Source organism: Vanessa tameamea, chromosome Z (assembly GCF_037043105.1).
Source record: "Vanessa tameamea isolate UH-Manoa-2023 chromosome Z, ilVanTame1 primary haplotype, whole genome shotgun sequence".
NCBI lineage: Eukaryota > Metazoa > Arthropoda > Insecta > Lepidoptera > Nymphalidae > Vanessa > Vanessa tameamea.
The window spans coordinates 16,111,574-16,138,284 of NC_087341.1; the positions used below are offsets into that span (position 1 = coordinate 16,111,574).

Genomic DNA, 26,711 nt, shown 5'->3' on the forward strand with positions numbered 1-26,711 from the left:
GGCGGCCATCATTAAGAGAGTATAGGGAGTTGCGGAGGACATGTTATTGTGCACTGACTCAAGTACACTGTCTTAATTTGAGGGGACTGAACGACCGGAGAGTCTTCAGGCGCAGGACTAACGATTTCACGTGCTCTCCGGGGTTTGACAGTGAAAACACTGGTAACTTTTGCAATAACTTATTAATGGCCCAATCGGCCCTAACTTATTAACATATCTCAGGTTTACTTGGTGGTAGGGCTTTGTGCAAGCCCGTCTGGGTAGGTACCACCCACTCATCAGATATTCTACCGCTAAATAACAGTACACTGTATTGTTGTGTTCCGGTTAGAAGGGTGAGTGAGCCAGTGTAATCACAGGCACAAGGGACATAACATCTTAGTTCCCAAGATTGGTGGCGCATAGGTGATGTAAGGAATGGTTAATATTTCTTACAGCGCCTTTGTCTATGGGCGGTGGTGACCACTTACCATCAGGTGGCCCACAAGTTCGTCCGCCAACCAATGCCAAAAAAAAAAAAAAAAGGTAAAGGAGAGATACATTTATACTAACTAAAATATACTACTACTATACTACAGTATTATAAACAGCGATGTTTACTTTCATGTTGTGTACTCGTCTTCTTGAAAACCAACTTATCGTGAAATTAGGTCGATTTAAGCACTAACTAGAATAATTTATGAATATGACCTAGTTAACTAGACTGTACGTATGTAAAAGAGTATACAAAATTCAAATATATTTATTCAGCATAGGTTTATTACACTTTTTTATTGATTGTCAAAATTCTACCACATTGTATGGTTAGAAAAGAAGCACCTCAGACCTGAGAAGAACCGGCGAAATTCTCAGCGGGATATTTGCTTTTTTTTGTCAGATATCTGGATTATAATGTTAAATTACTTTATGGAATGGTTTGAATGCGATCGTTTCATCCCAAGGTATGCTGTCGTCTATTAAGTCGTTAATGTTATATAATATATAATATGATATATAACAACCTTCAGCACCAAACGTTCATTAATGGTTTTCGAACCATATAATAGAATAGTTTTGAACGTTTTCTGGGAACCAGAAGTAAAAGCGAATTGCCCCACAAAAGAATTACAATCCTGTGTAGACGGGTAACAGCAGTCACGTGTTTATGTTATTTCCTTGTATCAATTTCTATAAAGTTTATTTATATTTTGACGAACATACATAACAATATCTAATATACATTGAGAGGCTACACACAATATTTCTATTTCCCTGCATTTACTCCTTAGTAATAATTGACGTTTGACGTCTAACACTAAAATTATTTAATTATATACTCTTACTCTTGACGTAATAATATATCGTAGTCGAAATATTTAATGGGTTGCGACCCAACAGGCCTCGTTTGACGTTTAGCGTATTTTATATTTAGGTATTCGTATGCCAAATGTTATACGAGGATTTATAGCTCCATTTTATACATTTCACTAGGAAATATACTGAGCTTCGCAGAGTTACTATGGTATTATGTATGACACGTGTATATTATAGGCGTTATGGCTCAGTGGCTACATGTGCTCGTTAAGCAAAGTATATGGATACAAAACTGGTTTTAGGTTTTTTCTCAGCAGAAGGATACTTTATCACTTTTATTCACAGGTGGCAATTAGTCCGTATAATGAACAATTTAATATATATTGTTCTTATAGATTGTAGGGCTTTGTAGGTACCATCCTGGTAGGTACCATCTATAACACATATTCCACAGCCAAACAGCAATACTTATATATAAGGCAGCGTAACTACAGGCACAAGACATAACACCTTAATTTCAAAGGTTGGCAGGCGCATTCACCATGTAAGGAATGGTTAATATTTCTTACAGCACCAAGGTCACTGGACGGCGTTGACCACTTACCATCAGTTGGCCTATTTGTACGTCCAACTTCAACTACATAAAAAAAAATTAGGACCAATTGTAATTGTAGTAAAATACATTACAATTATATATATTATGTCATTTTATTATATCGTATATACATTACAATTGGAGAAGTATTGAATATGAAAAAACAAATTACAAATAATAATATTCATTTTTATGTTTCCCAACGGAAAATCTCCGCTAATTAATCTAATCTTGTACGTAGCAATTCCAATTATCTGTAACCATTATAATTAGCCCCATGACCGTTAACTAAGAGTAATTGCCGACGAAGATTTTTAAATCACTACGAGAAGAGATGTTTTGTTATAAGAACCGTTCGTCTAATCGTAAGCCAGGATCTGTAAATTGAAACTGTATATTTATCGAATTTCCGATGTTTGTAAAGCCTCTTAAATTTGTAAAAAATCCGATATCATTCTCGTTGCAATGATTGAATACTAATGGAATTATTCCAGATATGTATTTCAACTTAATGGATTGAACGATACATTATTAATTTTATTTTGTATATAATAGAAATTCAGGCTACTGTAATGCCTTTTTCATTAAAATAAGATGTTTTTAGAATCTTAAATAACTAGCCGTTTCCAAACACGTAATACTCGGTCGACTTTGAAGGAAACCATCCTAAGGAAACCGACATGCGTCGGACGAATTTCATCCTCGCGTGTATCAACAATTTATGAGCTGTTATGTTTGGCAACGTTAAGGCTGAGAATTATTTCAATTTTATTCAGAAAAGCAATCCATCACATACTTAAGTGTCATTCCATATCCCGAATTTAATCCATCAACCAGGCAGACAATTCTGACTGAGCGGGTTGACTGTAAGACATTCTATCTGCTTTGCCGGTTTTTTTTAAACGAAAATTTCGAACGAGTTTCATTTTCAACACACATTTAATGAATAAGGACTTCAGTGCTTCTCTGAATTCTATACTTCTTTAATGTTATTACGAATAACCGGATACGACCGGTTTTATTTACTAAGATTTTAAACTGAAGATGCACAAACACTTATTGTATTTTTCAGTGTTATCACAAAGACACAAAAGAGTCCCCTAACAATTGTCAATTTCTCGTATATTAGCCTCTCGGGCTCTTGTACTCTTGGTACGAGCATGAATTATAATAAAGTGAAATGGAACGACTATAATAATACAGCTGGAATAAAAATATTTTAAATATTAACACCATTGAATTATTTTAGTACAAAATCATCATCTCTAACGTGCGTTCAGCCTTATCTTGGATATAAGAAGTCCCAAAAAAGATTTGTTATAGCCCTTCTGGAGCGTAACATCAATGGTCCAAGATTTAACCATTATCGGAGAGGCGATGAATTTTTTGCACCTGAATTAAGAATGGCCCTTCTTAATTCAGGTGCATACCGTCACTAGTTTCCCCTAAGACCTTGGCTTTGTCAGGATGCAAGCACTATTTCTCCCCCTATCTCTCGTAACGTCTGTTTTTTGTTTCTTTGTCTTGGCGTGCAATAAAGTGATTTTTTATTAACATCAGAATGCCTGTGTGAGTACGAATAATAGCGTGACACAATATGAAACTATTCCGTAATTCTCATTCAAATACCCTAGGGGACGCTGAACTAGACTTGGTTCTAAATGTATTTAAGTTGTAAACGCCATTTAGTATAGCAACAATCTGAGTAGCTTTACTTTGTAAGTTAACCGTAAATCATGTAAACATATTGTAACATTTATTGTTTGTTAGTGTGTGTTTGTGTGAGTGGCTTCGTCAGTGTCATGTATATGCTGTTGTATTTAAACAGTTGATAAGAAATTCATTGATATTAACAGCACGTATTATATTTGAAAAATACTTTACTTTCCTATTTTCTTTATGGATCTGAAAGTAGTGGTACCCACAATTTATAGGTCATGAAGTTAAGTTGTTAAGTTCTAATTCAAACTGTACTAGGAAGTACGTTTGAATACAAAATTATGAGTGACTAGCTGTTCCCGTCGACTGCAGCCGCGTCTAATATATGTTTCCAAAACCCGAAAGGGAAATAAATCCCGTTATTTATGCCTTTGTTATCTATCCATATATTCAGGTCTTAGGCTATTTTATGTCGAACATTAGTCCCGGTTCATTGGTTTCTTCGGTATGAGGTAACATAGAGTTGCTTTCACACCTTTAATATCATTCTTTTGATTATTAGTCTGTAAAATAACTAGGGCGATGATATCCACGATCTTTCCCATTACTCGACAACTAATATTAAATAAATGGTTTAACTAATGTTTTATTATGGAAACTAAGTTGAAACGTTGTGTTAAGTCTAGATTAAGTGATATCCGTTCTCTTATACCGCCTCACAAAAGCAAACAAAACATTGCGTGGAGTAAAGTCGTTTATCTAATATGTTTATGAGTACTCTAGTATGTATTAATTACTGTATCCATGATGTGTATTTATGTGTGTATCACACACACTAGTACGTGATAATTTATACAGCTGGTTAGGTTGGGAAGCCAGGAAACAAGTTCAATATAATTTTATTTTTAAATGAGGATATTTAATTTTATATAAACAGTCTTGAGCATCGAAACAAATTGTTATGGATTGAAAATCGTCTATCTCAAGACATACATTTAAAATGTTATTGTTTCTATGTGATTTTATAGGATTAACTTTCGGTTGTGGAATAATCAGCACACTTGGAAGAATTCCTAGTGGACATTGGTCCTATACCTTTTTTGGAAGATATATTACAGCTCCGATAAAAATTATATCGTTATGCATTTAGGTTGATTAAAATTCGGTTTTGACGTACAAGATTGTGGGATACAGTGTATTTATTTTAAATTGGAATTTCGACTACATAATTGGCCATTTGACTACAGCAATTATATTAGCTACGTTAATATCTGATAGGATATATCTTATTGCATTTCAATCAAGAGATCTCCGGCATGCCACCTCTCCGCTCTCCTCTACTCTGCGTGGGCGTGGCACGTATAGTTTGTACGCCATTACCATATAATAAACTAAACTACGAAACTCCATATTTTTATTTATATATTTTACTCCGTATTTAATTATTTTATTTTATTATAAATTATTTCAATAAGCATCAAAGTCGAGGATTCAAATCAGCTGGGTTTACCGTGGCTATTTTTTATGAGTATTTTTAATATTCAGCATCAAGTTTATTCAGCAAAGAAAATCCCGAAGCGAACATCATCCCATTGCGTATAGGGCTTAACAAATACTTTACTAAGTAAACAAAAACTGTAATTCGTTACAATTGAACATATATTTGAAAACACGTAACGATAAATTTTTCATACAATAAAAATACCATTAAACGTTATTTTTAAATTAACTAATGCAGGGTTTTCCTCCTACGTGCGTGCGTGCTTTCGTTAACGCTAAAGTTAATTTCGTTGCTAGAATTAGTTTCATAGTCGTATAAATATATTAATGGAAGGATATGATATAATATATATATTTATTCTTAGTATCAAAAACAAAAATGACAAATGTAAATAATAACAAAGATCCATAAAATATTGACACGATGGTCATTATATTTATATTTATAGGCAAAGAACATCGTATATTAAATATTACGAAATTAAAATGATATATGATTTTTTTTATATCATACGAAAAAAAATATGTTGCGATAAAATATATATATATATTTTTTTTAAATAAATATAATTAATTAACATTATGGTCACACAGTAACATTTACATATTGTAGAAAATATCAAAAATAATTTTATTTTACCGAAAGAATTACACGGGAAGCGGTTAAGACGTAATTAAACAGTTGAAGTTTGTGCGTTAATGTTTTAATAGCGCAAATAACATGTACGGTATCAGTAAATATATATTAAATAGAATGAAAATAATTTGAATAACAGCCCCCAAATATTCCCAATATCTAAAATGGCTTCGGAGAGTAATATTTCAACTCACAGGACTCTAATAATTCATTAATAAAATACCTGCATCCGTCGTTTTTCGATTGAAGTACTTGACTTACTTTTAAAAGTAATGCACATATTTTTTTACTTGAATATTAAATCAGGTAAAATTCTTAGCGAGGAAAGTATATTTTTGTTCAGATACTAATATCAGCCAGTATAATTAATATAAGTCATTGCATATGTATGTCTGTCTGAACGCAATAAACATAAAAACGATAGAACAGATTTTCATATGGTTTTCATTTAGGGAAGGAGTGATTCGTGAGGAAAGTTTAAGTGATTAATTTATTGGTATAACAAAACGATAGATTTATGAATCAACGGGCAGGTTTAACGCTTCTGTATTGTATTGAATAAATATTTCAACTTTGACTTTGATTCATTAGAGTTTGTGTAAATTGACTAAAATATATCGACGATTGTTGAAGGAATTGGAAAAAAATATCCCGAATGGGAGTAAGAGTATTACGATATGAAAGTTTTATTTGGACCCTTATTCTGCCCGAACGAAGATCGGGCGGGTAATTTAATATATTTATAAGCTTAGTTTGTCTCTCGTTTTGAATAGTAATCGTTTCGTTTAAAAATAGCCTTTTTATGTTCCCTTTGAAAATAAGCTGTGATATTTTTAAACACAAGCGCAATTAATTCCACATTTAAAAAAAGAAGACAACATCAAGCAAGCTATACTGCTTTACTGTATATCACTACATATTAACAGGAATATAATAATTAAATAATTTGATAAGTATTCGGGACTTCTTTGGATATTTGAAGACATTAAGTAAATAAAGGAGACGACTAATAGACTTGCACTTGTTGCGTCAAGCGTCTCACCATCTGGACTTGGCGAAGTGCCAAGTCTTGGAAGTTAATCAAATTAACGCTCTGTTTTATTAAGCTATCTTGGCTTCATAATACATTTATGTGGTGGAATGGCAAAGTGTCACAAGTAATATTATTAATTTGAGTTGTTGTTTGAAAATACAGCAGTAGTTGCTTTATTTTAGATTGCAATTACGACATTTTGCTTTGGGGTATCGCTACAGATATTAAAACAGTTGTCATACTACAAAAAAGAGCTGTCCGGTCAATTTATAATTGGAGTTCGAGACTACGAAGAAACCGTGACAATAATAATTATAGACACGGGGTAAAATAAACTACTAACACCTATTTCCGACTTCGCAAAGTTAAAACATCCATCTTGGGGCACGGGATTCGTTTCTATGATAAAATTCCACAGTTATATTTTAACTATATTATAATATCACTATGGAATCATCAGACAGCATGTTTATCGAAACAACATAAAAAATGAACTGTTGTTAATGAGAGTTCGTGTGGGTAACTTTAAAGTGATGAAATCATCTCAGCGTAAAGGTCTAGATCATTGAACAGAAAATATTTAGCAATAAACTTTAATATATGAATATAAAAATATACGATATTTTTCTTCCGACTGATTTCCATGATAGAGGCTAACGTAACTTGCCAACTGAGCTAGAGATGTTATACGAGTATAGCTCGTGAGTCATCTTCATCTTCAGTTTCAGGAACAGAACTGATGGCTTAGCGTGCTTTGTGGAATTGTAAGCACTTTCAACTTCCAAACTACGGATAATATCCTGAATTTGAAATCAGAATCTTATGATCGTTACATAGTAAAGCGGTAACGACCACGTGCCCTTTTGTAAAAGTTTTGGAGTTTATGCGACTTCTTTGTTCCATTGCGGAAATTCTTAAAAATGATTTAAGCGTTGCTTCGCAACGAGAGCTCCTTAAAGAGATTATTATACTTTCCTATATCATATTTTGCAAAACAGTTAAAAATATTAATCCAGTTTCGTTTCATATTTATTCCCCTTATTACATTAATAGTAATATTATCCTTAAAAAAAAACCTTCGAACATATTGTTTTAAACATATCTCAATATTTGCGTGTCCGGCCACATCAAAAAAACACCTTCGTTCCTTCGTGACTGCACGAAGTTTGTTACTATATTAAGCTATATATAATTATAATTTAATCTATTCTAGAAGCTGTACCGATCCATTAAAGTTCATATTTGCGTGAATATGACTCATTCTATGTGTAGTTTTGTTCGTAGGAGTTCAACTAGCAATAATACCCTTAGTGGGCATACTATTTTGACATCAATTATTCCAGTTTTCATGATGAATTATGAATTTCAAATTAGCACCTTATTGTTGAAAAGTATCGCTACTGCGACCTGAACGGATGATGGCTATTCATTCATTTTCATTCGATCGCACAATACATGATGTACGTTTGAATTTGTTATTGATACGTTCCATTGAATTAGTTCATTTGTGTTAATTGTGTGGCCTAGATATGTGCAGTAAGTATAATTATTTTTGATAATATTTATTTTAAGAGCATATTACTTCTTTAAATTGATTTAATAATGTCGTAAATACCTGTAGCAGTGTATCACACTGCATCTGTCTGTGTATTTTGGATTACTTTGTTTTTATGAATATGCTGATGGTGTTTTAAATAAATAATATCTTGAAACATTGTCATTGGATTGATATCGTGAAAACTACAACATTAATTCAAAGGACGGTGTGATGTATATCCTCTCGGTGAGGGCAGCCATTCTCAACAGACAAACTAAATAGGATGGATTATACCGAACTGTGTGTGCGAACATTGGTCCACATTTATTTTCAGAGTCCGATGGGACGACCATACTCTGGTGACTACTGAGAAATTTTATATTAGAATACGAATAGATAAAATAGAATAAAATTCAATTTAAATATCGAACACTATGAAACTTTTTGAATATATTATGGCTTATTTCTTTTTTTATAAAAATAATATATTTTATTTATAAAATTTATCTTAAAACTCTATAAGAATCTGATAAAAACACATCATTAGACCAAACGTAAGAAGTCCATGGGATTACGTAGTTTCTTGTTGATACTGAAAGGGAAATCGTGAGTTGTTATTATGCTATTACACTAACATTACACCCAGCCACCAAGGCTTAGTAAGTTTGACGTTTATTTCATTAATACTAATTTTAAATTAACGTAATTTTTTTACGTCATTTCTTTTTCTTCTTGTATTAGGTATTTTACTAAAAAAATATAACATTGCCAATATTACCCATGGAAACGTATAAGTAATTTATGGTATACGTCATTGATTACAATTTTAATAATTATTAAAATAACATTTAAAGCAGTCTCCCAAAATTAAAATAACATTGCAACTGTTTCACAGCCTCAATAGGTTAGTAGTTAACAAGATCAAACCCTGATTTTTGCCAATCACCTGGTTGGAATTAGTTGACCATTGTAACTGAAACCAATAGGAAGAACATCTTTAGTTTAAACAAAAAATAGATCATAAATGCCATCTGAGAGATGACAATCTTTGGAGCTCATTCCAACAGGACGCACGTGCAACCGTTTCTTTCACTAACCCAAATGAGATGCATTATGAACTTGATAAAGTACGTGAAAACACAGAGCCTACCTTCATTATAATTGTGATTTTGGTTATCTATTCACTAAACATTATATAATTCTGATTTTGAAATAAATTTGGTAAGATAAAAATATATTTTGCATCTGTATTACAATAACCATTAAGATTAAACCTTGCAGGGTTATTCTTAAAAGTAGATCAAAAGTTTCAATTCCCACAAACCTATTTAAAGTCTGTGTTAATAACATTTTATATCAGATACAAATAGAATCCCGATGGAGCCTTGAGCCCGGACGTCTTCATAATAATATTTATCAGATACTAAAGTCACTCATAATGAAGTTACCGTGAGTCCCTGGAGAAAACCTGGCGTATCAGTTCTAATATTTGAAGCGTAAAATTGAATTTTAAAGTTTAAATATTCCATTTCTTTGGTCGTCCTTCGAGTGGTTAAAAAGTTTTAAATGAGACATCGATAGGAGAAGCATTATCGGGATCATGTTAAATATTTAAGGTATTATCCGACAAAGCGAAGTGCGAATGCCATAATATAAGAAGGAATTTATGTACAACGACCACATTTCTGACAAAGGGATTGTAGCTCAAAGAATCTTCATAAAGGATAACGTTATAAATTATACATATTTATGGCAACTCATAGCATATGGATGATACGACCTTTCGCGTTACCACTAATATATTATAAATATAATTCAAACGGAGATTTGATGTTTTCGCAAAGCTGTTATGATAGCAACGTTTCTTTGTGTAACGTTTAAGTGAAACATTTTGACACGGAATAGTTTCACGTCTTCCACAAAGTTGTGCTCATTTGATGTATTTTCTCACATGGCAATATTCTTTCTTTTAATTAGTCGGTTCAAATCTCCTCATGAGGAAACAATGTTTGTGTCAGCAAGAAGAAATTACTAAGCTAAAATATTTTGTTAGGGATAGTTGGATCTCTTTTAAAATTGTGAAACTCTTAGAATCGTTGATAAAATCTTACCTGGATTGATCATATTATGGATCTTATGGATCTGGTCTTTGGGATAATAAAGAATCTAGCAGACTTTTTTGCTGCATAAATCGCTTCCGCGACCCCGACGTTGTCAACAGATATTCTGATTACACACGTTAGCGAGAAATTGTAAAAGTAAATCTAGAGATACTCTGTTGAATATTTATTGGCCATAAGCCAAGACACTTGTTGCAGTAAAAGGGTTTACTTATAACTTATCAGGCTTATGCTAAAATGTACTTAAATATGATTATATCGTACATATCTATCCAAAAAGTACTTTGTAATCTGGATGTAATATTTTTAAAAAGATTGTTCATTGTAACCAACTGCCTTTGAGCACATCTATTGATTTCTCCAACGTAATTTATTCAAAGATAAATATAAAAGAGTGCTCCAATTTAAATTAACTGTATATACTATATAGACAAAGTTGATGACTGCAATGGTGCGTCTCATATGCAAACAGTAGTGCGCTCCTCTGTATGAACTATGGGTTACTGCTGTGATTTCCGCTACAGTTCACACAGCACAATCAGGTTCAGGCATTTACCCAGTCACCAAAAAAACGCCAATGAGTTTGTCTTGGTTGTAAACCGCTCCAGTTTTATCCTCGACCGGTTGAGAAATTAATTTGATTACATATCCAATTAATTAATAATTTACGTTTCTTAAGAATTAATTAATCCCAGCACAGTTTACAATTAACAGACTGAAATTAATGTTATTAATTATTTATGTCATAAAGCTGTTCTATGTTTGATAGTTTGTGGGTAAATTATTATTTAATTGATTCAATCAAACAAGTTCCTTGTCGTTATCTGACATAGATCCTGACTAATGTCAGAGAAACAAAGGGCCTGAGCTGCAGCGGAAAATGCTGAAGCGAACAAACGATCCGAAAATTCGGTTTTGATTCAAATTTATATATTCATGCCGTTCCATTTGAAAGCTGGGAGTGAAAGTGCAAACACTTCCAAAATAAAGCAGAACTGAGTTCATTTTGGACAAAACAATCGAAATTAAGATTCAAAGATAAAATTCTACAAAAATTGTTGCCAACATTAATTGCGGTTATGATACGCACTGTCAGTATTTTAAATTTCGTTTTGTTTATTTGCTTAAATTAATGTGTATATTAATTATGTTAAAAAAGATCACATAATTCGATGATTTGCCAAGTCTCGATGACTTGTCGTGAGATTTATTTACTTAATATTAGGTCCTTACATATGAAATTGGCGTTTTATATGGGAGGATCATAGTCTTTTTTTTTTTTTTTGTAAACTGTATTTAATTAATCAAAGTCTGCACTAGACACTGGACTTCCGCATCGGAGCTGATTTTTTTTCCTTGTTAAAAGTTGTCCATATTCCGGAAAAAATGATAATCTGTTAGAGCAAGAACGGGAACTACGGTGGTCGTAGACATTCCATTGTGCAGTGTGTGGTCTTGCGTTATCGTGAAGCAGCAGTGGCCTAGAGTGATTGACCAATCTCGGTTGCTTAGCAGTTAGTTCTTCCTTCATGGTTGGCAGTTGCTGACAATAGATATCTGCCATAATCGTTTGGCAAAATTTTAGTAAGCTGTAGTGAACGAAACCGGTGCTAGTCCACCAAACACTCACAAGTAACTTTTTCTAAGTCAATTTTCGGTTAGGACAGGATTTGGGTGGGTAAAAAATAAGTAGGTAAAAACAAATTAATGACTGTTTTCGAAACTGAAATGTACCAGCTAAACGAATTTATGAATTTAAATTTGGAATTCTTAACCAAAGAGCCAAAAACCAATTCTTACTTCAGATCAAAGTGGTCAGTACGACAAAACGCTAATTTCATACGTACGGATAAAATTATTCACATCAAATTATTTAATTTACTTGTTTATACAAGTAATTCTCGCGATATCATATAAATTGTGAAATTACGTTATATGTATGTTATCAGTAAACGTTTTAGTGTAAATGTGTTTATTAGTGAAATCAAATAAAAGCTTCTTTTTAAAAACTTTTTTATTTAATTTTTTTTTTTTTGTATTTGTAATCGCGTTCATGTTCTCAGTAAGTCCTTTTATTTGATACCCATATTATAGACAAGGACTTAAAACTTACCCCGCTATATCGGTTTACAGTAACTTCACTATATTTATTGACTTATTCTCAGGAAGCCCTTTCATTTGATACCCATATTGTAGGAATGAATTTAAAAAATATCCGCCATCTTGGGTGTTCCGTCGTGCAGGGTTTGGAATCACGTCTCACGTCTGCTTGCTGTTAACAACCAATGCATTGTCATCATCACATACTTACATTGCAAGTTAAATAAAAGCTTGTAAAATGTATATAACTATTATATTGAAAGTCACAAATGACAGTCGGAAAAGTATATATGATATACGATACGATTTTCATACGATGTATGAAAATTTAAAAAAAAACGTGTCTTTAAATTGGAGACCGCGCATGTACCAAAAAACCGACGACGTTTTGACCAAAGTTTAATTAACAACTAGAAATAAGTTTATGAGAACACGAAAACTTTGCGAAATCTCCGAGGAGAAATATAAGGAGAATAATATGTTTTCTGCCTTTAATTATATTTAAAAAACATTTTCTTGATATAAAAGTTAATAATGTGATAAAAAAAGTAATTTATGTCCTTAATATTATTAAAATTAAAAATATCGTTGCTTTGCAAAGAATTTGCTAGACACGAAGAAAATGTTTTAGCTTATAATTACTACTACTACGGTACGACTACGATTCTCTATGACGGGTTTTATCTTAAAATTGAACATATAATTTATTCAACAGAAATAATATCAATCCCCAGGCAATCTATACTAATATGTTTTATTAAAACTTTAAAATGAAATTTGAAATGTCCAATATTATTTCACAATTATTGTGTTTCAATTTCGTACACATGCGAGAAACAAAAGATGAATATCAATTGGAATCTAAATTGGTAAAACATGAAACACGAATCTACATAATAATTTTTGCCATTCGACGGGGAGCTCTCGCCGTCCCCCGCGATTATTATTTATAACGAAGATATTTTTAATTTACATATTTATACTTATTTAAGCCCTCATTGTAATAATTTGTGTTCTAGTTCAACAGCATAGTTCGATATTCGATCGCATATATAGTTAGGTCCATAAATAGTCACTGTGATAAATCAAAAGCAATATTTTATAATATTTTTTATCCAAAAATTGACAAGTGTTGGTAAAATACACCGTCCCTTGTACTCACTGCGCCGCCGCGCAACGATAGTATCGAATCAAATATTTATTGATATATTGTTACTGTTAGAGCAGAAAGTCGTATATAAGTTCCAAAATAAAACATAGCTCAATAATTGAGTTGAGTAGTTAAGTGGATAGAATATATTGTGAAGCTGAACTGAAAATGACGGGTTCAAACCCCGACAAGGACAACATTACTGAGCATTAGTGTGAGGGAAAATTCTATGATAGCCCTTCTTTGGGTAGATGCCATTCACTTATAGCGCCAAACAGCAATAATTAGTATTGTTGTGTTCCGGGTGGAAGGGTTAATGAGCCAATGTAATGCAACAATACAGGCGGCGCAAGGGACAAAACCTCTTATTTCCTATGGTTGGAAGCGCGTTGGCGATGCACGGAATGGTTAATATTTCTTACGGCGCCAATATATTTGGACGGTGGTGATTTACTATCGGGTGGTAAAATTGAACGTCTAACTTTATTATAAAAAAAAGCATAATGGACGAGTAGATTAGGATCTACAGAAAATTTGTCTTTTTTTGTGTATTTGCGTTCAAACTCCAAACAAAAATAATCTCTGTTTTGTAATATTATTATTAAGATATGTACTAAATCTTATATGAGACACATTTTTTTTATAAATCCAGTCTTGGCTTATCCATTAGGCAATTCTTGATTATAGTAGAAAAACATCGTAGTTATAAATATAATTACTGTAAAAAATATTTTTTAGGAAGTCGGAAAAATAAAAGGGGCACCGAGACGTATCCCCGGCTTTCTTAATTTAGCTCTATATTATTAATTTTAATGTAGCGGTTACACAAATAAAATGTATAATGTTCAAGTTACAACCAGTTTTCAAGGCAAACAGCATTTTAAACGAGATGTTCTCCCAGGAGTCCCGAATTATTCAGATGCTCTAGATTCACTCGCCAATTAAATAATTAATTACCATTAGCATTACGTAGGAGCAAATATTGTTCTCGAAAGCTAACGTCCCAGGTTATATAAATCTTAAACAATATCGCTGGTTCAATTCCGGACAAGGGCTGAATTTAATACTTGCTAATTTTATGTTTAAAATTGACCTTCAGCTCAGCGATAAGATAAATCGTTAGGACGTTAATGTTGTTAAAAAGATGTTACTTACATGTGTATACCCGACAATGACAGTTTATGTATCTTCAACATTGACTGATTTTATTATTTTCGCTGCTTATTATTAGGCCTAGGAATATCGCAAATCCTAGTATCAGTCGTATGATAGACAAACATATTTAGTTACTTTATTGATAAAAATTTTGGCGTTGGTCCTGCTCCAGAACTCTGGTCGTTTATGATTTATTCATCGGATTATGAGAGTGCTGGAACGAAGAGTGCACTGGAAATGCACTTATGCTGTGCAAACTATTATATGTACCTCTCTTGAGTATGGCAATCGTGAATTAAAATCAAACTAGAGGACATTTTTTAACAAAAAATGGATGCCTTTATATATTAGTTGGACATTTATTTATCCATTATAATTTCCAACTGTCACAGTCCAGGACATTAAATGGATTTTGTAACCAACCGTAGTTATAAATAAGCTTTGACGTATTTAGCAATATAACTCCATTTGCAGTAGTTAAAAAACAGATAATACGATCAGTGCTGAATGTGGACGACAGCGAACATTCTGCGAAATGAAACGTACAGTACTGACAGGTGAAGTGACTTACAGTAATTCTGACGTGTTCACGTAATTAAGATTGGCGTAGAGCATAGGTGAGCACTAAGAACGTGTTCACCAAGTGAGTTTAAATAAAGAATATACGAGTTCGTTATTTGAATAAGGAACAGTAAAAATAACAGTTTCGCTTCTGTTTAAAATTATTAAAATAGTTGTGGGTTTTTGTAGATAAGATATCTCTTAGAAGAAGAGAACAGTAAATAGATTTTTTTATGGAAGTCATGTTCAACATAATTATCAAGAAATATAAATTTGATCCAAAAATCGAGTCTTTGTTTACAGATTAGGTTTGGTTTAATGGTGATTTCATTCAGTTACTTTTTAAAACCTGGTTAGTCCACAATCTTTTTCCATTTCCATTTGAAAGTACATATTTCGGCTCTCGTGAATTTTCCATACTGTATTTTAACGTTACAAGCTTTGACTAGTCAGTTACCCAATTCCTGATAAGCCGAATTTACAAAACAGACAAAAAAAAATGTTATTCAAAACTAGTATATGAGTGTTATCCTGTTAGTTAAAAACTATCGAAATTTATGAGTATTCTTTACATATAGATGAAGACAAGACAGTTCAGTAGTTTCAACTCTATTTCCGAGTTTTTTTTTGTTTAGCTTTAGTGCCTTCTGGACAGTAACATTAGAAAAAATGTTCTAGGCATACAAATTCATGCATATTATTCTCAAATGTTAACGGTTAAATTTCGAAAACTAGTATTATATAACCACTGGTATTACATAACATGAATTGCGGTAACTGAAATAGACTATAGAGTAGAAATTTCATAAATCTATTGTCCGCCGGGAGCGGCACGTAAAACAAATGTTCACTCATTATTCCCGCTTCGGATTCAACCGTAAATATTTTGCCTAAACTATAGACCGTCTATAGACAGCTCATACTACCTGACTCATTTAATAAGAAAAAAACCTACGAAATTGTCTTCGAAATATGACTAAGGTACCAACTCGTGTATCAATTTGATTAAAATCCAATTTAAACAAACTTGCCGTAAGTCTGTCTAAATTCGAACCACAAAAACATATTATACATTTCAAGAAAGGTACTACGCCGTCTATGACCTCAACATTTTATTACTAAACTATGAACTATTTAAACATACAAATTAAACTAAAATAATTTAGTCGTCAAGTGGATAACTATTAAGGTTAGTGAATTCGACCCTTCAATCTTAAGTCAGGCCAATTTTATGGAATTTTCAGTAGCAGTCTGGATATAGAAAGATATCATTGAAGCTCGTATGCTTCAGAATATAAAGCCACTGATCTTAGGTCTGATATATCTCCGATTAAGAGAGTGAAGTAGAGACAGTAGAGCATCTGTGTTTACACACACATTATGTATATTAAAGTATGAGAATATATATTTGTACCTACATTGTTTTATAATTTATTCATTATTCTTTGTTTAATACTAGACAAGTTCGTGAGCTTAGCTTAGTATGCGTACATTTAAAAAACGTTATGGACAAACACCGAGGTTATGTAGTCCATTGACCTTTCGTTTCAGGAGTTAATGTGTGGAAAGACTTATACGAAAGTAACGGCTGCCATTAAGCTAACACTTAGAACTTACATCTTAACGTCTTCTCATACCCTATAATATTAAGCACTAACAAAGAGTACTAAGAATTGAGTACTTAGAAACTGCGAGGGGAAAATTATTTGACACAAGCTCTTCACTCTTTTAAAGGACCTTATTGATCTACTTTTACTGATGATACGCATCCAGGGTTCGAATACCAGGTCAGGCTACTTTAAATCGTTGAGTGTTCTATCAAGAAATTTCAGTGTTTGGAAGTAAGTGTACATCTTAGGTTTTGAGGGATTTTATAACTTGTTGTAATAACAATGCCTCAAATACAGAACAACTAAATGTCAGTGCGTGGTGAAGTAATGCCTGATGAGTGGTAATTGACAAACAGGTAGTAGATATCGATTGTGAATCTTAATGGCTCTTTTTTATTCAATAAACTCGAAAAAGGAAGTAAACTTAGCGATTTGTCAATTGTTCCGTGTACTCGATATTACTCGGTTATTTAGAAGCGATGACAACTGTTATCAATTAGATTATGTTTGAGAGTTTTTTTTTAAAAACACAAGTAATCCTTTACTTGTCTTTTTAAAGAAAAACTCTCAAACAGAAAAACTCACACACACACAACACAGAAAAACTCTCAAACTCGCAGTCCACATGGACTGCGAGTTGATATCCATACCTGTATTCGATTAAAATTGATTTTACATTGGCTGTGTATGAATTTTAGATATTTATTAGAGATTATTCAGACAACAATTGTCTGTTCGAGCAATAACATTTAATTACATTATATTATTATAAAAAGAAACTGTTATTACATTTTTTTAACTATATTCATTGTTTATAGGCATTTGTCGAAATGGACGTGTACTACACACCACCGGTACCGGCGGAAATTACCCATGAAGATGAAACCAGCCCACGGATCCTCGACTTGCCACCTCGGCAGAATGCCCGAGCTCAGCTGCCTCAGACACCACCACAAAGGACACGGCCTTCACAGCCGCCACACCTTATACCGTCTGTGCATATCAGTCGACGCTCGTCCGGACAGGGTTCTTCGAAGGGCTCCTCACAGAGTTATATACCACCTGCTGTCCCGGGAACCTCCTCACAGAGCTCTGCGCCACAATCCGACGGCGATGATGATAATGCTCTCGAAAACTTGCAGAGGAACATAGAATCTTTGGAGACCTCCATCAAAATGAAAAACACAATTATTGACATAGATGCTGGAGATGAGAGAGAGTCGCGCACGCGTAGACTGAAAAGTGCTGGGAAACGTATTTTACGGTAAATATTTAATATGGTCCCCTTTTATTTTACTAAATACAACCGTAAGTATAAAGAATAATAAATATTTAGTAAAAAAAGAGAGGATATTGGGAGCAGGTACCGATAATTGTGACTACAGTAGAACCATTCATCGTGTTATCGTAATATATTTAATTATCAGATATTAAGCAATAAGTGTTAAGTCTAGTTTTCTGTGCTAAACTAAATGATATGCACTATTTATTGCAATATTCAAAATTGCATTCTGGTCATTATAACACGATTATGAAACTGTACATTATATTATAAGTTTTGAAACAAATTTGATCAAAAACGATTTTTTGACAGACGCGGCCTGTCCATGGGTGTCAATAAGAATGAAACAGTTCCACCGGAATCGCCAAAGCGATCTACTTTAAAGACGATGAGGAATCTCATGCGACTGGGTCGCCGCCACCGCAGCGCTGGTGATGAGGAGCAGGGCCTTTTGGAAATGCCTGGAACATCCACTGATATGGATCGACCGACGAGCCAGAACTCAATGTCTTCTGATGATAATATATTCGTAGACACTCGCCTACCTGCCTCTATACCAAGAGCAAAGAGCAGGTAATTTATCACATACCCAAAATAACAGCAATCAGTATCCCATAATTATATCATTAAAATAGTTAGAGAAATAAGTAGAGAAATACTCACTTACTTCTACACCATAGACAAGGAAGTAGTAAGTAACATCCAATAAATAACTCAGTTCTACTGGCCTTTGGCCTTTCCCACAAAGAAATGTCGCAATAGGCTTTGATTAAACGAGTTAAAAATAAAAAAGATTTAAATAATCTTAATAAGAACGTTGCAGTTTTTTTTTTTATTTATTGCAATTTTATTGTATGAGAAGTGTAACTATTGAGCCTCTAGTAGGACCTTCTTGATAACATCCCGACCTAGAGAAGCTATATATTTAATCTTATGTCTGTTCAGGCCTTTTGGGTAACATATAATATCACGAAAACCTATGCTCAAAGTCCGGTTTGAGCAGTAGTATTTAGCAGACTGTACATTGGAAGTATTTACCCTCGCGTGATTCGGAAAGAACTAGAGACTCTAGTCCAGCGCCTGGACTCTTTTCGATCATGTTGGATTTATCGTCCCGCTGAGTTATGAGAATAAGTTAATAGTGCTCTTGTATTTAAGCATATACTTTTCCACTATAATATGGCCACCATCGAAACTGTTGGGGACGACATCATAATCTTACAGAAGTATATATTGTTATGAGAACAAGGGAGTAGTCAGTCTTATAACAGCTGAATGAGACAATATTATACTAGGAATAGATAGGGTTGAGGTATTAGTATTAATTTGCCAAATTCAGCGAAGTTCGCCTTGTTAACTCGAAGATAACAATAGCGTTAGTTGTCATTATTCAGCTGAAAGAATTGTATCTTGTCTATAATCCGTCGGACACTATTTCTAGTCAAATGTTTCAAAGTTAAAAAACAATTAGAAATATTTTAAGTAATAAATAGTTAGATCTTGTTATAAATATATTACTGGCATCAATTTTGGCCTCTCACAAGAAACTCAGTAGTTACTCCTAAATATTATTACATAAACATAATCAGCCTGTAAATTTCCAACTGCTGGGCTAAGGTCTCCTCTCCCGTTGAGGAGAAGGTATGGAGCATATTCCACCACGCTGCTCCAATGCGGGTTGGTGGAATACACATGTGGCAGAATTTCATTGAAATTAGACACATGTAGGTTTCCTCACGATGTTTTCCTTCACCGCCGAGCACGAGATGAATTATAAACACAAATTAAGCACATGAAAATTCAGTGGTGCCTGCCTGGGTTTGAACCCGAAATCATCGGTTAAGATGCACGCGTTCTAACCACTGGGCCATCTCGGCAATATTGTATATTGATAATAATATATTAATTGGGAATAATAATTAGATGAACTTCATAGGACATGTAAATCTATTCTGTAGTAATTACAGTGAGAAATACCTACAGTCTTGTGTATATATTACATACATAGATAATTAATTAAATATAGAACATAATATTGCAGACAAGAGCATCTGTGAAACATAATTATGAATAAGCTATGACCACACTGGTTGGATAAAACGGGCATGTGTGACGTCAGTTTTACAGATTATCTACATATATCTCTAAATCAACAACATTGCGAGTCTGAGGCTACGTTTTTTGAATTCTTATCAGATTTTACTTTAAATAACCCTTTTGATAAATATATTGTTATAGGAGATTTCAACATTGGAGATATTGTTTGGTCATATAAGTCTGATAATACATTTGCTATCCAAAACCCGCCCGAAAATAATTTAATTATGCAACTATTTGCTTTTATATGCTTCTCTGGCTGGGGTCAGTATAATGGAATTTTTAATGGCAACAATAGACTGTTGGATCTCGTTCTGTCTAATTGTAGTTGTACGGTCGAAAGAACTACACCCTTTTCTTTGCCTGAAGACACTCATCATCCATCTTTTTCTGTGTTGACGGATATTATGTTGATCGAGTCAAATTTATGTTATGCGCCCCATATTGTTCGTCGATTTCAGGTTGCTGACTATAATACACTTAACAATGAATTGAATAACATTGATTGGTTGAAAGAATTTGAAACATGCGACATAATTAACGCAGTAGATAATTTTTATTTAATAGTCAATAGTGTAGTGGATCGATTTGTACCAGCTAAAACAGTATACGATACCAAAAAATATCCTGTATGGTTTAATAAGAGTTTGATTAAATTGATTAAAAAGAAATGATTAGTACATAAACGATGGAAAATTTATGGTCGTAGTAGCGAATATGACAAATTTTCTGACCTTCGACACAGAACTAAATGGATGTAAATAGAGTCTTATAATGTATTTATTGCTAGGGCGGAAGATAATATTCATCATAGTTCCCGGAATTTTTGGTCATTTGCAAAATCAAAGAGAGGTAGCAACAACATACCTGACACTATATTCCTTGGTAACACTATTGGTTCCGATGGCTCGTCTATCTTAAATCTATTGAGTCACTTCTTTCAATCTGTTTTCGAAGTAGATGATGGGAAAATAGCCGAGGATGATACTTTAAACAAGCACGATAGTCAGCCCCTAATTGGTACTTTTAACATATCACGCCGTACTGTTGAAAGATATCTCTCAAAACTCGATTCATCTAAGGGCAGTGGCCCAGATGGTTTACATCCTACATTTTTAAAACAATGCATTAAGTCTTTATCACTTCCTTTATATTTACTTTTTAACAAATCCATTCAATCAGGCATATTACCACCTGTTTGGAAAAGATCCCTTATTGTTCCTATTTATAAAAATGGTGATAAACATAACGTTAAAAATTATTGGAATATCAAAATTGTCAATCATACCAAAATTATTTGAGAAGATTAGTTACGATGTTTTGTTTCCTTTAATAAAACCTCTGCTTATTACCCAACAACATGGATTCGTATCTAAAAGATTAGTCGAGTCCAATCTTGTCGAGTTTCTTGATGTTGTTCTTTTAGCTATGGAGAGAGGACATCAAGTTGACGCTGTGTATACTGACTATTCAAAAGCATTTGATAAAATTCCACATTCGTTACTAATTAAAAAACTTGAATATATCGGTATACACGGCGATTTGCTTAGATGGTTAACATCATATCTTCGTGACAGAACTCAAGCAGTTGCTGTGAAAGGACATATCTCTAGTTTCGTCCCCATAACATCTGGGGTACCCCAGGGCTCTCACCTCGGTCCCCTTTTATTTAACATTTTTATTAATGACATAATGAAAAAAATTCAATATCCTAATACACTTTTATATGCAGATGATACAAAATTATTTAAAATCATAAAAAACTGTGATGACTGCTCTAATTTACAAAATGATTATTTACATTTTAGAGCAATATTGTTTGTCTAACGGTCTAAATCTTAACTTTCATAAGTGCTGTATAATAACATTTTGTAGAAAATAAAATCCGTTTAAATCTGTTTAAGTTCTTACGAGTCTTAAAAAATACTATTTATCATGAATATTATTTGGAGCTTATTGTTTTGTTTCTTTTGTTTTTTTTTGTTAATCTTGGAATAATTCATGTTTGATAACCTTATTTCATATACTTTGATAATATTTTACTTTTATTACTTGTCTTTTAGTTCACTCCATGTTTTAATCTTTTTTGGCATATGTTATAATTATTTTGGTATTAATTGTATGATTTATACTATGCTGTATGTTTTCCTAAAATAAATAAAATAAATATCTCACACATGCGTATAATTTTGTGTAAATAAAACAGATATAAAGTTCTTACGTTAAACACAGATCCAGTTTAAAGCCAAGTTTTTTACAGGCGTCATGCTATGATAGAAGACACGTCTGAACCAGTAGCCCTGAAGGCTGCTGATTTTCAAGTCTGCGTCACGATCATTGAAGCAAGGCAGTTGGCTGGCCTGAACATGGATCCAGTAGTTAGTATCCAGATTGGCGAAGTCCGCAAATACACAAGCGTCAAAGAGAGCACAAACTGCCCTTATTACAACGAAGTAAGTATATACGAGTATAAATGCCCTTTAATTGCCAACTTGACCCCACTAAGCATTTGTTTTTAATATAAGAGGGAAGGTTAAGACAAACACAACTTAATATAGGATAGGTAGTCACGTTACAATGATTAAGGAGGGATTAATGCACATTGTGTTGCTACTGTTACGAAGACAAAGAGGGATTTCGAGCCACTAGTCTAATGGTTGATGTATTAAACCATATAATCTATTGGATCATCAAGTCAGAATATATTATTATTAATTTATAAATACATTATAAAACTTAATTTTATCATTTATTAAGAAATGTTCTTTGCCTTCTAGGCCGATCTAGATCAGGTCCCGGCTAGAAATAATTCAAAGTGAGCTCAGATACTTATCGTGGTAGCTTTTGCCGTGGCTTTAATTAAGGCTTTTAATACAGATTTTTTATAAAACTCGGTTTATTTTATAAAACTCCAAGAATCAATTCATTGAGAAATTTACGACTGCTCGCCTGACGAATCTACCTTGGGATTGGGTTCGCTTGTGGGCACAATATTTCCTAAAAAGCCAAGTGCTGATGGTATTAATGGTCACACTTAATACAAAATTTCACTTACTCAGCTCAAGTTATTTACCTCTAAATTTTGACATTATTCTAACTAAAATTAATCGTTTAATAAATTTTTATCTTTCTTTACTAATTGTGTCATCGAAATTCGCCTTTTCTTCCGAAGGTACCTTTTGAATTAATTAAATCTGATATCCGTTCTTCGTGATAAAGTAATATGACCTAAAAAATTTCGTGACATACATTATCTTGTACATCTTTGATTATTTATATACATCATAGACTGGCAAAGCTGAGAACGCGTTGAAAACAATAGTGGCCAACGATTAGCCACTAAATACACGCACACTAGTAAAGTAGTATGATGTTTGGCGAGTGTCAAGCATAGTTATCACACATACCAAAGTATTAAAGTTGCTCCGTTTGTTTTAGTGCTTTTATGGTGTGACACTTGATCTAGATACCTATATAAATAATGTAAAATGTATATGTGCACTCGAATATTTTATTTTGAAATATAATTATTAACAATGTTTTTTTGTTAACAGTACTTCGTATTCGACTTTCACATGGCACCGGTAATGCTGTTCGACAAGATCATAATTCTATCGGTAAGTTTTAGACAATAAATTATATAACAACACAAAATTTCGTATACATATTGTGCAATGCGAAAATGCTCAGCTTTGCTAAGCGTGTAATGTCAGCAACACTTTCATGATTTACGTCTAAATTATAAAACGCAAGCGATATTTATTTATTGTGTCTGACTAGCTTCAGTTATTCGTGATAAAAATGCTTTGCAATATTTCTTTAATAATAGTTGTATGATAAAAGTAAAATAATGAAAAAACAATGAATTTTGTTATAACGATAAATTCAAATTCAAAATGAAATAAATAAAACAACATGAAATATATTGCAGTAAAAACTGTTGTAGCATTTTGTTCAATCGCCTTTAGCTCGTTCATCGTGTTTATTTAGATCAATTAGAATAACTTGGAATATGATATTATTTATTTATCTATAATAAATTTATCAGTAAAGTTTAATTGTATAAAAATTATACAAAAGTCATAAATACTTAATTAAGTGGTACTTTACGTTGGTAAGAAAACGCGTAAGAAAACAGTAACGTTGTAACTAGAGCCGGCCAGGTAGGCAGTTGCCAGGGGCGCAAACAGGAGGGGGGGGGGCAATTTGCAGACCCAAAGCCTGTAAGCCGTTGGGAAAGAGGCATTCATAATAAGAACATTATGCTAACACCAATATACAAGCACTTAATAAGGTTAATGTTACGGAACAAACTCGTGACGAATTGTTTCTATTCCTGTATCCAAAATTAAAATCTTTTTTTATACTTAAAATAAAACTTTCTAAAGTAATGTGTCATTTCTCTTTATATGAATATTAATGCAGGGGGGAGGACAAATTTCAAATCTTGCCAAAAGTGAAGCATTATCTAGCTAAGGTAAGATGGGCCATCTTGGACTGCATCAGATAATGACCGTGGTCAAACGTAGCCCTAAAAAAATATACTTCTTGAAAGCTTTGTTCAAATTAGAGCAGAATAATATCTTATTAGTAGTTTTGAAGGAGTGTTTAAATCTCTCAGATATTGATGCAATCGAACTTTTGCAAAGTAACATTACAGGCAATTGATTTTATAATGGCTTCCTCTATCAACATAACTGGAGTGAGTTTCTGTTATACTACTGCTAAAGATTACTAATGACTCTCAAATGCGAATCGCTTCTGTATTCGTTAATATCACTGAACAGTAGATTCGTTTCATTTTTTATTTTTACAATTATAATACGAAAGTGACTTAAAGATAGTCACGCAGTCTTTTCGGTCTGAAGATTAAGATTTTTCTCTTATACTAGTTACTCCGATCATTCTTCAGAGGTCCCTTATCGTTTACTTGTAAATTTAATTCATTTATATTATATAGTGCGAATCTTCACAATTAAGAGAACAGAAAATTTTATGTTATTTCCCAGTTCTAAATTTACGACATTATGCACTAACCAGTATGACTATGTTGTGGTATGGCACGATGAAGTTGTCCATTGGAGGTAACGTTTAATTTGTTTCTCGTTTTGAAATATTATTCTACTAATACAGTTACAAATCAAGAATAATGTTGCAATGGACAAAGCCACCGCAAATGGAACGAACATAACATTCCTTCCAAAGTTTTGAATGTTAAAATTTACAGTATATGACTATGTAAGGCTACGAACGAACAGCGCATTTAGCATTGCATTCCATTATATTAATTTTTAAAAATAACGATTCTGTAGTTGATCATAATCGTGGTATTCTAAGCTTAACGGCGGAATCTGAATATTTCACAAAGGCTGACAGAGTCACAATGACTTATTCACCTAACAATCTAAACTCGTAACAAGGCCCTCGCTGCCCTCGTGTTGTATGCATAAATTATTACCCAAAATCCAGCAGTCCCACGGCCACTGAACTGATTTATAGAGATTGCTTTTTATTCCGCATATTACATTTTGATACAAATTTATTTGTTATTTAATAAAAATACAATCTATAACTTTTTAAGTAACAACTTAGATATGCCACCGCTGGGCTAAAAGGTCTTGGAACGTATTATTTATGTGTTATGACTTACCTGGTTTGTATATCTTTGTAATAAAATAATATATATTTATTTTTATGTAGTACGTAGGCCGAACGGCAAATGGGCCATGATGATGTTAAGTGGTCACCACCGCTCTTAGACATTGGTGTTGTTACAAATATTAACCATCCCTTACTTCGCCAATGCGCCACCAACCTTGGGAACTAAGATGTTATGTCCCTTGTGCCTGTAGTTACACTGGCTCACTCAGCCTTCTAACCGGAACATAACAATACTACGTATTGCTGCTGGGCGGCAGAATATCTGATGAGTGGGTGGTACCTACCCAGACGGACTTACACAAAGCCCTACCACCCAATGAGGTAAGCCAGAGGTCGGCCATTGTGTGAGCACGTACTAAATAAAAAATGTTCTAGAGTTCTCATGAGCCATCTCGATTTATCCAAACGAATATAGTAAATATTGTTAGAATATGTAATTTAGATGAAAAAAATAATATGCCAGCTAGAGACTGCGTAAGTCACTTGAGGTCGTGTAAAAATTATTAACTTATTGGTAGTTATGTCAATTAATTTTATCGAATTAAAAAAACAAAAGACGAATTTCATTTATTTAACTAAGACTCATGAACTGATGACTCCATGAACGTTCCACTGGAATGGCGAACGGTAATTCAATTAAATTAATATAAAAAATAAGACTATACATATGGATTGAGATTTATATGGAAATAATTCTGTAATATAACTGTTTAGTAAATTT

The 26,711-nt window shown here is 33.0% G+C and overlaps 1 protein-coding gene across 1 annotated transcript in view; it reads left to right on the top strand.

Moving 5' to 3' along the window:
- LOC113404117 (otoferlin-like) overlaps nucleotides 1–26,711 on the top strand; it is an 85,013-nt gene that overhangs the window by 30,980 nt on the left and 27,322 nt on the right. The window contains exons 4-7 of the mRNA XM_026644891.2: nucleotides 17,769–18,214; nucleotides 18,545–18,805; nucleotides 22,590–22,782; nucleotides 23,884–23,946. Coding sequence (XP_026500676.2) covers nucleotides 17,769–18,214; nucleotides 18,545–18,805; nucleotides 22,590–22,782; nucleotides 23,884–23,946 — 963 coding nt within the window. The remainder of the gene's footprint in view (nucleotides 1–17,768; nucleotides 18,215–18,544; nucleotides 18,806–22,589; nucleotides 22,783–23,883; nucleotides 23,947–26,711) is intronic.